The following is a 13641-nucleotide window of genomic DNA, read 5'->3' as shown; positions in this document are numbered from 1 at the left end:
GGATATGGTCTAAAACCTTTCCATTTGTGTGAAGACCGAGAGACTGCAGCACAGCTGGACCACAGCCACACGAAACTAACTCTTATGGGGAAGAAGCTGCTTAGCAAAGCCGGACACACTATGTCTTTCCTGACAGAAGCTGTAAATAAGCCGGGTAGTTAGGAAATGTGCTCCTCGACCCTACCCAAAGCAGAAAACCTAATCTCTTATTTATATGGCTCTTTGCCAAACAAGAGTCAAATGATCTGTAATAAAATACATATCCTCAATAAAATGATCAGCAATAGCCATAATAAAAAGCATGAACAGAAGTACAGGAGAGAAGCATGTATAGTTAGCATATATACTAACTATAAGGGCTAAAATAGTTATTGTGGCCGAGTATTAACTTAGTACTGTCCTTACCCGGTGCCCAAAATAAAACAAAAAATGTGACTCCAGAAGGAAAGAGGACTAATTTTAAAGAGTGACAAACTTATTCATAATAAGTAAAAACAGCAATTTTTAAACTTACAAACCAATAAATTAGGTTATTATTGCAGGGTTAGCAACAGATTTATAACAAAAATTGTAGCAACAGCTAACTATGTCTAAATTTATATTAATTAAGGGGCAACAAAACAAGGCAAAGGCTAGCCAAAGTAGGTAAAAGCCAAGGCTAAAAGTTGAGGTTAGTGTGTCTAAATTTACACTAAGAATACAATGAGACAGACTTAACTGACAAATATATTTTGCCTAGTCCCACCAAAATTAAATATATATATATATATATATATATATATATATATATATATATATATATTTTATTGATTTTTTTACAGAGAGGAAGGGAGAGGGATAGAGAGTTAGAAACATTGATGAGAGAGAAACATTGATGAGAGAGAAACATTGATCAGCTGCCATCCCCCACTAGGGATGTGCCCGCAATCAAGGAATCGAACCTGGGACCCCTCAGTCCGCAGGCAGACGCTCTATCCACTGAGCCAAACCGGTTTCGGCTTAGTCCCACCAAATTTGAGTCTACAGAGCAAAGAGCCTCAAGCAAAAATTAAATGCTTATCTTTAGAGGATAATTGGTTTAGAAAAAATATAAGAAGCATGCGTTATTTTTATGAGAAAAAGCCCACACGTATGCATTATTAAAGGAGTACATCCAGAATCCCTCCCAACCCCCACTTTTTCACCTTAAGCTACCTTCCCTCCGAAACTATGAATATGCACAATGCCAGAATTCTCAAAAACACATCCCAAAAAGAAATCAAAGACTTCTTGGCCTCGTTGCAATCACCGCAACTTTTAACCGCCTTTCCTGGGAACTCCGACTCAAAGAGGGAACCTTTTCACTTGTTACATCAGAAGCAACCTGATATCTATGTAGCCACCTGTAATGTCTGAATTACAGGTGTCTAATATATTTGTATTCCTGCTAACATAGCTTGCTTTGAAAACAGGCAGGCACATCATTTTCCCAGTTAAAGAAATTGTTCTTTGCTAGTTCTCAAGTGTAGTAGAATGGGATACATGCAGACAAGATTCATGCTGCAGTAGTAGTAAGCAACAGAATCCTCTTAAATTCTATTTCTGTACCTCTCATTAGTTTAACAGGTCACAAACAGTATAAATAATCTACATAAACATATCTGTGTTGAAATAATTAACCTTACTTTATGTTCCACATTCCTTAGTAATCACTACCAATTATACAATTTTAATATTTAGTAACACAATTTACTATCTAATCATAGTCAGGTTAAAAACAATCAGCTGATAACCAAAGTTAAAGAGAATTTGTGGATAAGAATTGCATTCGCTGTGTGTTTTTTTTTTTTTTTTTTTTTTTTTTTTAAAGGGCCATAGAGATCTGAAACAAAGGGCTATGATGCGGGAGAATGAGGAAGGAGCCATTCTCTGATGGTTTACATACACTGGAAAGGAGTCACTGGGAGCAAATTCCTCTTCCAGTTGCTCAGTCCATTTGATAAGAACGCTCTTAACAGTGAAGCTGCAGCTGAGCTCATCCCTGGCTTACTAGTAATCAGTGTGAGGCTGAGGGTTATTTAGCCACCATTGTCAGCTCTATTTGTTGTTCTAATAAAGTTTTACATAAATCTAAGACTGGGAGTAACTGACACTTGATTTTTATTTGGAAGATGACAGGAAGAGAGGGGCAAGCTCATCCATCCTGAGTGTTGATGTTTGGGGGTACGCTTAGAGTCTGTATTGCTCTGCCTGTTTGAAGAGTGGTGGACAAAGACTTTATGGTTGTTTCGGAATGTAGAACCCTGCCTGTTACAAGGCAGCCTATAGTTTGAAGGTAGATGATAGAGGAATGAAATATGCTGGGTGAAGGTCAGAGCCCAAATAATTCCTTCACAAAACAAAAGAGCCAAATCACACACCTTTTATAGATTATAGATATGTGTAATCTTTGGCAATTAAAAAGTATCTAAACATATAAAGCATTGTCTGTGGACTGAAGGGTCCCAAGTTCAATTCCAGTCAAGGACATGCACGTTGGTTGCATGCTTCATTCTTGGCTCTGATCAGGTATTTCCATATTGCTACCCACTTCCAATCTTTCTGGATTATTTTGAAGCAAATTCTAGATGTCAAAGAATTTTATTTGCAAATAGGTCATATGTATTTCTAAATGGCAAGGACATATATAAATTCATTATCACAATTTTATTATGCTTAAAAATTTCTGGCAATAATTCTTCAATATCAAATGTTTGGTTTTCAAATTTCCAATGACCTCATTTTATTGATTTTTTTTTTTTACAGAGAGGAAGGGAGAGGGATAGATAATTAGAAACATTGATGAGAGAGAAACATCAATCAGCTGCCTCCTGCACACTCCCTACTGGGGATGTGCCCGCAACCAAGGTACATGCCCCTGACGGGAACCGAACCTGGGACCCTTGAGTCTGTAGGTCAATACTCTATCCACCGAGCCAAACCGATCAGGGCAGAATTATATATTTATAATAATATAATATCAGAATTACATTTAGAATGAAACAAGCCCACAACACTTTAGAAAGCAACAGCAGTAGAGTAGGAAAGTAGAACTAAGATTAGTAAAATAATGCCAGGTACACCCATCTATTGGTTTCAGGGTGGGGCTGTCCATCCTTATTGCGTGATATTGATAGTCAGGAGATGTAGACTTTAAAACAAGCTCCACTGTTTAATTAGTTGTGTGACTTGTACTGGTCTCTTAACTTTCCTCAGCCCTCATTTCTAATATAAAACAAAGATTATATCATCAACCCTGCCTAAACCACAGGACTCCTGTGGTAAATGCTGGACATTTCCTTCTGAGAGATAATTCTCCGCAAGAGATAATGCAATAGGCACTATCAATTCAGGGTTAGGGTTTTTCAAATTATAAAATCCAAGAGTGTCAGTGCAAGGTAGTGGAGTCAAAAGATTACCCAATACTATCTTCTCACTATTAAACTCAACCACGTAGGTATTTGTAAGTTGTCTAATGTATGCCCATTCAGAGTCCTAAATACTCTGGGAAATAACACAAGAATCCATTACTGTGATAGAGGGTTTTCTTATACAATATCTCATTTTAAACTCACAGGAGTTTAAATTCACTTAGTGCCCAGAAGTACCTCATAAACAGTAGGGTATCAGAAATTTCCCTCCCTCAGCTTCACTGAGATATAAGTGACATACAACACTGTATATAAGTGACATATAGCACAGCGTAATGACTTGGTATCAAAAGTTTCTTAAATAAGTTACCTGTCAAAATAAATTTTCTCTTAAAAAAATAAAAATAAAACATAAAACAACCCTGGCCTCCAAATTTCAGCAAATCCCATAAGTATGTTTTGGGAGTGGGGAAACAGATGCAGTCCCAGGCTCCAATCTTCCAGAGGACCACTTGGGTCTATGCCTCGTGTCATCAATAAATGCCTGTTTGTGACACTGCCTCCAAATGAAGTTATACTCAGTCATAGAGACAAGTGAAATTGAAATAGGAATAATGAGACTGCAAGAACAAAATGTCTGTCATTCCATTTTAAATTAGCGCAGCATTATTAAATTTCACTATCTGGAATGAAGTCTGAATAGATTAAAAATACTTTATAATAATTATCTTATACAATTATATTTTCTTTTCTTTTTGGTGTTAAAAGCATTAATTTGTCATGCATTCTAAATATATGACAATTTAATTGTTTTTATATTTCTTCATTAAAAAGTCTTTATTACTGAAAAATAAGCAACATAACACTTGAAAAAATTATAATTTTTCCATGTTTTATAAGTCAGCCAGGAGCCTCTGAGAGACCCCAATTCCATTTGTAATTACTCTTGTCTAAAAATTCATTTATCTAGCAAACAATATTTATTTCTGCACATAAAAGATGGAATCTTATGAAATATTAAGACACCAATTAAATATTCAAAAGAATTTCTCACTGAGAACATCAATGAAAACTCTATAACTATCTTTGGATTTTCCAAAATAAATGCAAATATGTAAAAAGTTGGCAGTTGTTCTGTCTTTTAGATAAAAGAAGCTGGTTTAATCCATACAATCACACACAGGAAGTAAAAGCTTTCAAGCATTAAACACACCAGCAATCCATGAAGGACTGGCCATAAACTCTCTTTAGTTTTCCTGCAAAGTTGTATTTGCTTCTCCTTATTACCTTTTGGGTATATCCTAGTTCAGACCATTCCCCTTTTTTGTTCTAACAGTTTAAAAGGGTGCACAGTTATTAAGATGCCACAAAGGTCACGCCTGTGCGGTGCTGCCTGGTTATTATCAAATTTAAACAGCCCATATTTCTCAAATTAACATCTTCTGCTAGGCATCTAATTAAAGATTAAACTATTCAATTAACATTTTTATTATTTTTTGGTAACAGAACGTAATACATTCTTCAAATGCACTTCTTAATCTAAAATGACTTTTAATTAATTTTTATCATACTGTGCTTTTTACTTCTTGGCAAATAACAGGTCTTAAAAAGACTAATGACAAGACCCAATTTATAAAGAGTTACATACTGTGGAAATTTAAAATAAAAACAATAGTAACAGTGGAAGTAGTGGTGATGGCAGGAAAGTAGTGGCTAATTTAGATGAACAATTTTAAGACTGGATTTAAAGTCTCTCACCAGGGTTGCAATCTGTAAGAAGCGAGCAGATGGAGAGGAGAACCTTAGAAATGGTGAGGGCCGGACTCCAGTTGTCCTTTAGGATGTCCAGACAGATCACGCCTTGGCTGTTAATATTACAGTGATAGATTCTTGTTCGGAAGGTAACCTAGAAGAAAATATAAAGTTGTTATAAAGAGATACACCTTTTATTAGACAAAATAATCTAAGAGTCATTGGCTCAACCACATATTTAACTTTTCCTTAGACACATGAGAAGAATCAATAAACAAAAAAATTACTATTTTACAACTTGTCCTTCTGGGCACAGAGAACTAAACTTCAACAGCAAAATCATGACATTCTGCTTTTGACGAAGTGTCTTATCATTTAACAAATGTTCTGGGGAATGAGTTTACTTTTGGTGCAATTGTAGGAGTGTTCATAAGAGGAAAATTAACTTTGACCTCTAAAAATTTTACAAAGAAAAAATGATTTCAAAAGTATTTCAAAGGAAACTTTTGTTGGATTCCAGTTGTTTTAAGGATTGTGTACATAAAATTCACAAAAAAAGCATAGGAATACTCTAAAAAGGAATTAAATACATAAATTTAAAGACATAAATTTGGGCATGTATATAAACAATACACCTAGCTTATAGAAAAACTGTATTAATTACAACTTGGAAACCTTTTTTTCCTTAAATTGTCTATTTTGAATATAGTATTAGTGCAGCCTATTATAGCTAGATCACGACTGTACTTTGCTTAGGTCATTTTGAAACATGTGCATAACATTTTTAAAGAACTTCAATTGAAAAGTTAAGTCTAAATCAGTTTTGTAACTCAGAAAAAACTGTTTTACAAAAGTCTTATGTATGCAAAAGATTTTCATGCTATCATCGTTTATTAATGTTCTCAAATTTAGAAGTTGAAATGTAAAAGAATCTTGGGCTTCTAAAGACTAGTTTTCTTGTACCCTAATTTTGAAATGGCTTGAACCAAGAAATACACACATCGCAGATTTTTATAGGTGTTGCCATCCCTCCAGGGCATCCAGCATACACTCAAACATGAGACTGTACTTAATTCATTGGATGTTGAGTCTCAGAGAGTATAGATCCAGTATTCTACATCTGCTGAATAGCATGGTGCCATTCTCAGGTGAGATCAGTACTCCTATTAAGAACTGACCTTCATGTTACACCAGATAACCTCAATATCCCTTCCTCCACACACAGCGCCCTCCCCCCCAATCATCTAGAAATGTTGAAGAAAATATAACATTCTTTTAAATGAATAGGCGAATTTGCAAGAGCAATCTTGAAAGTTGAGAATTGAAAACCAGAAGTTACAGTAAGCACATGAGCTGATTTGCCAAGACTGAGGCTTGGGGAAGAGGGAGGGAATGAAGGATGGAAGTCAGTCTTAAAAATTGAAGAGCGATTTGTGATGCCCTGGTGGAAAAGGAAGATGAAACCTTAGGACTGTATGTGGCAAAGGGATTAAATTGAGAGCCTTTACATTAAATTTGGACACTTGCGCAGCTTTCAGTAAGTGGGTGGATTTGGAAAGATAATGCCTTATGTAAAATAGCAAATACACTTGCCAGAGAAAGCCTGGGCTCTGGCCTGAAGAAAAAACTGTTTCCCCTAAGAATTCCATGCAAAGACTAACTAAAAGATAGCTTAAATGACTATTTCATTCTCAGATTTAACATATGTTTTAAGGCAAAACCCATTTAAAGCTAAAATGAATAAAAATAGAGATAAATGGTAGGGGAGGGGTGGTTAGAGAGCAATCAAAGGACTTGTATGCATGCATATTAGTATAACTAATGGACACAGACACTGGGGCAGTTGGGGCTTGCCCGGGGTGAGAATGTCTAGGGGGACAGGGGGGAGGGTCAAGTGGGAGGTGAGGGGAAGGAGACATATGTAAAAGACAATACATAAATAAAAAATTAAAATTAAAAAAAATCACTGCATTGTGATGCAATAAACAATTCCTCAGGGAGATATAACAATTCCAAATATTATATCTAACAATATAGTAAAAAAATATAAAAAGTAAAAATTGGCAAAGAGAAACATCTGTACTGCGGTAAGTAATAGGTCAATCAGATAAAAATATAGTAAGGATACTGAAAATCTGAACCACCAAATTAACCAAATCAATGTACTAAATGAAGATGAATTCCACACTCAACAGAGAACACATATTCTTTTCTAAGCACATAATAAACATAATAATTGATCATATGCTAAGCCACAAGGGAAGCTTAACATATTTCAAATAATTATTAAGACCATAAAGATTCCCTATCACATATTTGGAAACTGAAAAACACATTTTCAAGTTAACTATTAGATTAACTAAAAATAAACAGCTATATTTATAACTGAATGACAATGAAAATGTTGGCTTGCCATCACCAAAATTTGTGATTTGAAAAAAACATTTATAAAAGAAAATTTTACAGTTTCAAAAGCATATATATATATTAGAAAGAAAGATATTTAATGAGTTAAGTGTCCACACAAGGAAGGAAAAAGAATAAAACAGTGATTTGCAACTGGTGTGCCACAGGAATTTTTAAAACATGCAATATATGACTATTTCATCAGAGGCATTGACCTCTTTATGACAACATTCAACACAACAGCCATCTGGTGTGAATGAATTAAAATTATACCTGTTTTTTTTGTCAGATCAACAAAAAATACATTTTTTGGCCTGCTGCAAAATTTTATTAATTAGTTTACATGTGCCATGAGATGAACAAGGTTGAATATCGCTGGAATAGAGTAAATCCCATGAAAGTAGAAAGAAATAAAGACATAAGCAGAAGTTAACGAAACAGAGAATACCTAGCAATATTAAAATTCTGCAGAAAAGTCAGAGTACCTATCCCTTTAAGGGCTAGATGAAAAGATAAAATATTTTTATGATTCAATGTAAGTGATAAATGGCTTTTATATATAATAATGACATTTTAAAATTTATCAGATATTGGTAGGCTACTCCAAGCCAGTTAATCCTCAAAACAACTTACTGAGGGAAGTAGTATTATTATCCAGGGGTCTTCAAACTACGGCCCGCGGGCCACATGCAGACCGCATAGGAGTCTGATCCGGCACGCCAGGTTTTTTGGGCAGTGAGCGCAGCCGAGGTGTTACAGTAGGAATTAGTAGTTCATATAGTCCGGCCCTCCAGCTCTCTGAGGGACCGTGATCTGGCCCCCACTTTAAAAAGTTTGAGGACCCCTATATTATACTCACTTTAAAAATAAAGAAACTGTTACTCTCTGGGGTGATGGATGTTAATTAAACTTATTTCACAATATATGTATATATCATATGTCTTACAACTAAAACTAATACATTATATGTCAATAATCATATCTCGATAAAACTGAAAAAAAGAAAAAGAAAATGCACAGAAAGATGAAAGAATTGGCTTATGGTCCCACAGCAGGGAAGTAAGTGGTAGATCTAAAATTTGAACACAATTTTGTTGATTCAAAAACCTATGTTCTTCTACTCAGTCTCAATGCCTGCTTTCTTTTTAACTGTTAATTTGTGAGATAATTATAGATTCACATGAGGTTGCAAGAAACAATAGACAGATCACATATATTCTTCACTCAGTTTTTCCCAATGGTGACATCTTGCTTAGAAGCAGTATTTTATCACAGGAAATTGACACTGATACAGTCTTTTGACCTTTTCCATGTATCTTCAGTTTTATATGCACTTGTGTATATACTAGTGTTTCTATGCAATTTTTATTGCATGGAGATTTGTGATCACCACCACAGTCAAGACAGAACAGTTCATTATAAACATCCTGTGTGCTGCCCTTTAGCAGCCAGTCACCTTCCTCCCTTCTTAATTCTTGACAATCACTATTCTGCTCCTAATCTCTAGAATTTTGTCACTTTAAGAATGCTATAAATGGAATCAAACTGGATGTAAGGTTTTTGAAATTGGCTCTTTTCACGCTGCATAATGCTCTTGAGAGCCATCGAAGTTGTTGCAAGTATCTGTAGTTTTTGTTCCTTGTTACGCTGAGTAAAGTTTCGTGTTATGGTCATGTTTAACCATGTATGCACCAAAGGACAAATGGAATGTTTCCAGTTTTTATTTATTACAAATTAAGCTGCTATGAACATTTGTGCTTTTGTGTGCACATGTTTTTATTTCTCTGTGCTGAATGCCCATGAGTGCAATTATTGGACTATAGGATATACTTCTATTTAGTTTTGTAAGAAACGGCCATACATTTTTTTTTAGAGCAGTTGTAGACTTTCACATTCCCACCGGCAGTGTCATCCAGTTTCTCTGCGACCTTGTTGATACTCAGTGTTATTACTATGGTTTATTTAGCCATTCTACCAGGGTGCAGTGACACCTCACTGGGGTTTTAATCTGCATTTCCCTAATTGTTAATGATGTTGAACACTTTTTCATGTGCTTATTTGCTCTATGGATACCCTCTTCAGTGAGAATGTTCCTATCTTTTGCTCATTTTCTAATTAGATTGTTTTTTACTGTTGACTTCCTGGTGCTTTAAGTGGAGATATTTAATTAGAAGTATAGTTAGATAAAAAAAAATAATAAAGCATGAGTTTACAAAGAATCTTGTGAATTTTTTTTAAAGACAGAGAATGTTTTAGATTTTAATGTTTTATAATACTGATAAAATGTGTACTTGGGTGATGTTTGTCAACCTCTGTCCTGAGAAGTATTAATAAATAAAAGACACTGACTTATACAGGTTGGTTGATTGTTCCTATATGTTCTGATGCTATAGATCCCACAAACAACCATCTTTTGAAGCCAGAAAAACATTCATGATCCCAGAATTTTAAGAAGTGGCATGCATTTACCTACTGTAATGTACGCTTGACCTCTTTGGAGTTCCCGCATCATATTCCTACCTCTGTTACCAAACTTGCCACAGAACCTCCTCAGCAAACCATGAGTTACTCATGAAAATATGTTCTTTCAAGCGATGTCCAATGCAGTCTTGGCACATAGAAAGAGCCCGCTGTTCACTGAACAAACGCTAACACATCACAGGCTAGTGTTCAAATAGAAAAGTGCTTCTCTGAGGAGCTGTGACATTATTGCTCTTTAGGTAAAAAAACACACGCAACAGTTTAGAACCACAACTATCGTAGATGGAAAGCTGGAAAACTGTGGAGAATACCCTGAGGAAGCTGGAAATATTTTTAATATCTTTCTATACCATAATGTTACTTCACCAAGTTGTCCTATAAATTCAGATATGTCAGAACTCATTTCATACAAGGTAACCAATAATAAAAGATATTTATGTGCCAAGGACTCCAACACAATTGTTTTTGTTGTTATTGCCATTGCCTATTTAAATATTCAAGAGAGCTTTAAAAATGTATATGGACTGGTCACATGAGCAAAAGGGTTTCACAATCAAGGGAAAAACTTACTGACAAAAGCTCTTGAAACAGGCAGCATCTTTTCCAGACCCCATCAATAGAGCAGAAAGAATACATGCAAACTGGTAAGATATTGCTGGCAGTCCTGACATTAGTGATGCAGAAACAGAAAATGATGTTCTGAATACCGACAAATATCAACAGATTTGTGACTGTTAGGAAGGACTTTTTAGAGGCCTAGAAAGCACCCCCTCCTCCCACCCTCACCCTACAGAAGACTGCTCTGATGTCTGATTCCATTTTCCAGAAGCCCATCATGTTATATCTTATTCAGGGGCTGGGCAGCAGGACATTCTTCACTTCACCCTCCTGACAAGTAAACAGATAATAAAAAATGACTGGAAAGAAAATTCTAGTTCCATTGCAGGGTTAATACTCACTGGGTTCCCTTTCTTCCACAGCCTACACTTGCATGTGCATTTTTTGCTGTATTTGAAGCACAGCTCAATAATGATGTTTACAAAGATAGCTATCATTCCTCAAGGAGAGGTAAAATTATACTGAGAATACTGTTTTCAAAGGCAGGGAAAATAGCACATTTCAGAACATTTCAAGTTTCTATTAAGGAAAATTTAAAAACATGATTTGGATATAGTGATACTGAAAACTTATTTATCCAGAATGGCTAATTCCCAGATAACTCTGAATGGGAAGGGTTTTTAATTTATGTGTGATACATAACACCCACACAGGCATGTGTGTGTGTGTGGCAGACAGAATAATGCGCTATCCCCCAAAGATGTCCATGTCCTAATCCCTGAAACTTGTGAACATGTTACCTTACATAGTAAAAGGGACTTTGTAGGTGTGATTGAGTCAAGGATCTTGAGAAGGAGTGATTATATCCTGAGCCATCTGGGTGAGCTCCATATAATCACGAGGGCCTTATATCGGGGAAGCAGGCGATATGATGCGATGACGGAATGTGATGTAAATGTGAGAAGAGACCATCAGCTGAGGAAGGGAGTGTTCTCCCGAACTGGAAATGGATTTCTCCTAAAACCTCCAGAAGAATTGCTGACACCTGGATTTTAGTTTCCAAAATGTAAGACAAGTTCATATTGCTTTAAGCCATCAAGTTTGTGTCAATTTGTTACAACCAACAGGAAATGGATCCAACATATATGTATTTCCCAGTCATCTTATTACTTTATCTCAAAAGGTACCTTAAAATAAAGCTGTGTTATTTCTCATTAGAAGTCACTGCTCCTTAAAAATAACTTTAGAGTTAACAATAAAATTCTTTATGTTGATTGCAGCAAAGAGAAATGCTACTAAGTAGTGAATGGTAAGTCAGTCACTTTGCTACTCTGAGCTTCTATTTCCTGACAAGATGAGAGACTTAAACTAGATTATTTCTAAGACCCATTCTAGTTTCAAGATCTGTGAGTTGTACTGTGAAAAGAATATATGATTTTGGGAGTTAGATAGATTTGGGCTGGAATCCGACTTTGGGCAACATCTCTGAGATTCAGTTTCTTCATCTGTAAAATAGGGAGATAACTATACTCTTAGTGGCTGTAAAGACTGAAGTACAGGAAAAGTCCAAATACCATGCCTGGCACCCAGCGGGAATTCAAGTAGTGTTAGTCTTCCCTTATTCTTCACATTTCCTAGTTTTACAAGATTATTTAAGAATGCATGTGTTCATGTAATAATTCCCCCAGTACCTGGATTTTAAATGTATATATATGTGTTTTACTATTCCCTTGCTCTGAAGAATATACATTTCATATACAAAGAGTGGCTTAGTAAGGGAAGAGAGATCATGTAGGGCTAATATGCTAAGTGTCCAACCACCCGACCCGTCGCTATGATGCGCGGTAACCACCAGGGGGCAGATGCTCAACGCAGGAGCTGCCCAGCTGCAGTGACTTGGCAGTGGTGGTTCTCGGACGACCCACCCTGAAACCAGAGAGGAGAGAGCCCGATTCCTCGCGGGCCCCGCATGATTCCACCTTCAGCCGTGGGTTACGTTGTTGCTGGGGGCCTGTACACTTGCAGTTGTGTTCCACACCCTGTAAGACAGCGACTATGCAGAGTGCCCTCTCACACTCTGGGACCCCTTGGGGGATGTTGGAGAGCCGTTTGGCCCGATCCCTGCAGGCCAGGCCCGGGGACCCACTCTGCAGATGCAGGGGAGGGACCCTGAGAGGATGGCTCCAGGGCATGTCTGGCCCATCTCGCCCAGTTTTGCCCGGCCCGGCAACCTTCTAATTAATTTCCTTTCAATGTGTATGAATCCGTGCACCGGGTCACGAGTATTTTAATAAAGTAGTTGACAAACGGATTCTACACATAATTTAGAAAACTCTTTTAAAATAAATATCTCCAAGCTGGAAAGCTGCTAATGACATTAAAAATGATCATTTAAAATAACATTTCAACAATAACCTTTATTTTTCAAACATAGCTTCCATGTTTTGAGAAACTTTTGCTCAGGAAATAAATAGCATTGTGATTCTACCAAGGAGGTGTGAGAGCAGTGAGAAATACACTCCTCTAAAAAATACTTTTCCATGAAGGCCCAAGAGAGGAAATATTTAGAGCCCCCGTACAACAATCAGTATATCATGTTACAAAGGTCTAAAAATAGCAGGGTTAACATCATTCAAATTATTCTTGGCCTCAGGCTCATTATGAAACGGTAGTTTATTTGAACAGGCTGCTAGTACACATTTCAGAAATGTCAGTGCTTCCACCCTCCTTGAGATTTCAAGTGTTCTGTTCTTAAAACCGACTTAAGAGCACTGTACCAACACCTAGCACACCCTAAGATTATTTTATTAGTTTTTGTGTGTTCCCTTTTAATTGCTTCTTTTTTTCTACAGAATTTATTGGGGTGAAACGGGTTAATAAAATTATATAGGTTTCAGGTGTAGAATTCTATAATACATCTTCTACATATTGTATTGAACGTTCACCATCCTATGTCAAGTCCCCTTCCATCACCATTTATCCTCCTGATCCTTTACTAAATTCATTTTATCAGTTCTAGTAGTTCTTTTGGAGGAATATTTAGAGTTCTCTATAT

General features: G+C 36.2%; 1 protein-coding gene across 1 annotated transcript in view; it reads right to left on the bottom strand.

The window, feature by feature from the left end:
• LOC311632025 (ubiquitin-conjugating enzyme E2 E2) overlaps positions 1 to 13641 on the bottom strand; it is a 208515-nt gene that overhangs the window by 20857 nt on the left and 174017 nt on the right. Inside the window, exon 5 of the mRNA XM_084902981.1 lies at positions 5148 to 5295. Within this exon, the coding sequence (XP_084759107.1) occupies positions 5148 to 5295 (148 nt within the window). The remainder of the gene's footprint in view (positions 1 to 5147; positions 5296 to 13641) is intronic.

This window comes from Pipistrellus hanaki (assembly GCF_964339955.1).
Source record: "Pipistrellus hanaki genome assembly, chromosome: 13".
In the NCBI taxonomy this organism is placed as follows: domain Eukaryota; kingdom Metazoa; phylum Chordata; class Mammalia; order Chiroptera; family Vespertilionidae; genus Pipistrellus; species Pipistrellus hanaki.
The sequence above is the reverse complement of the archived record's forward strand: the minus strand, read 5'-3'. Positions and strand labels throughout refer to the sequence as shown.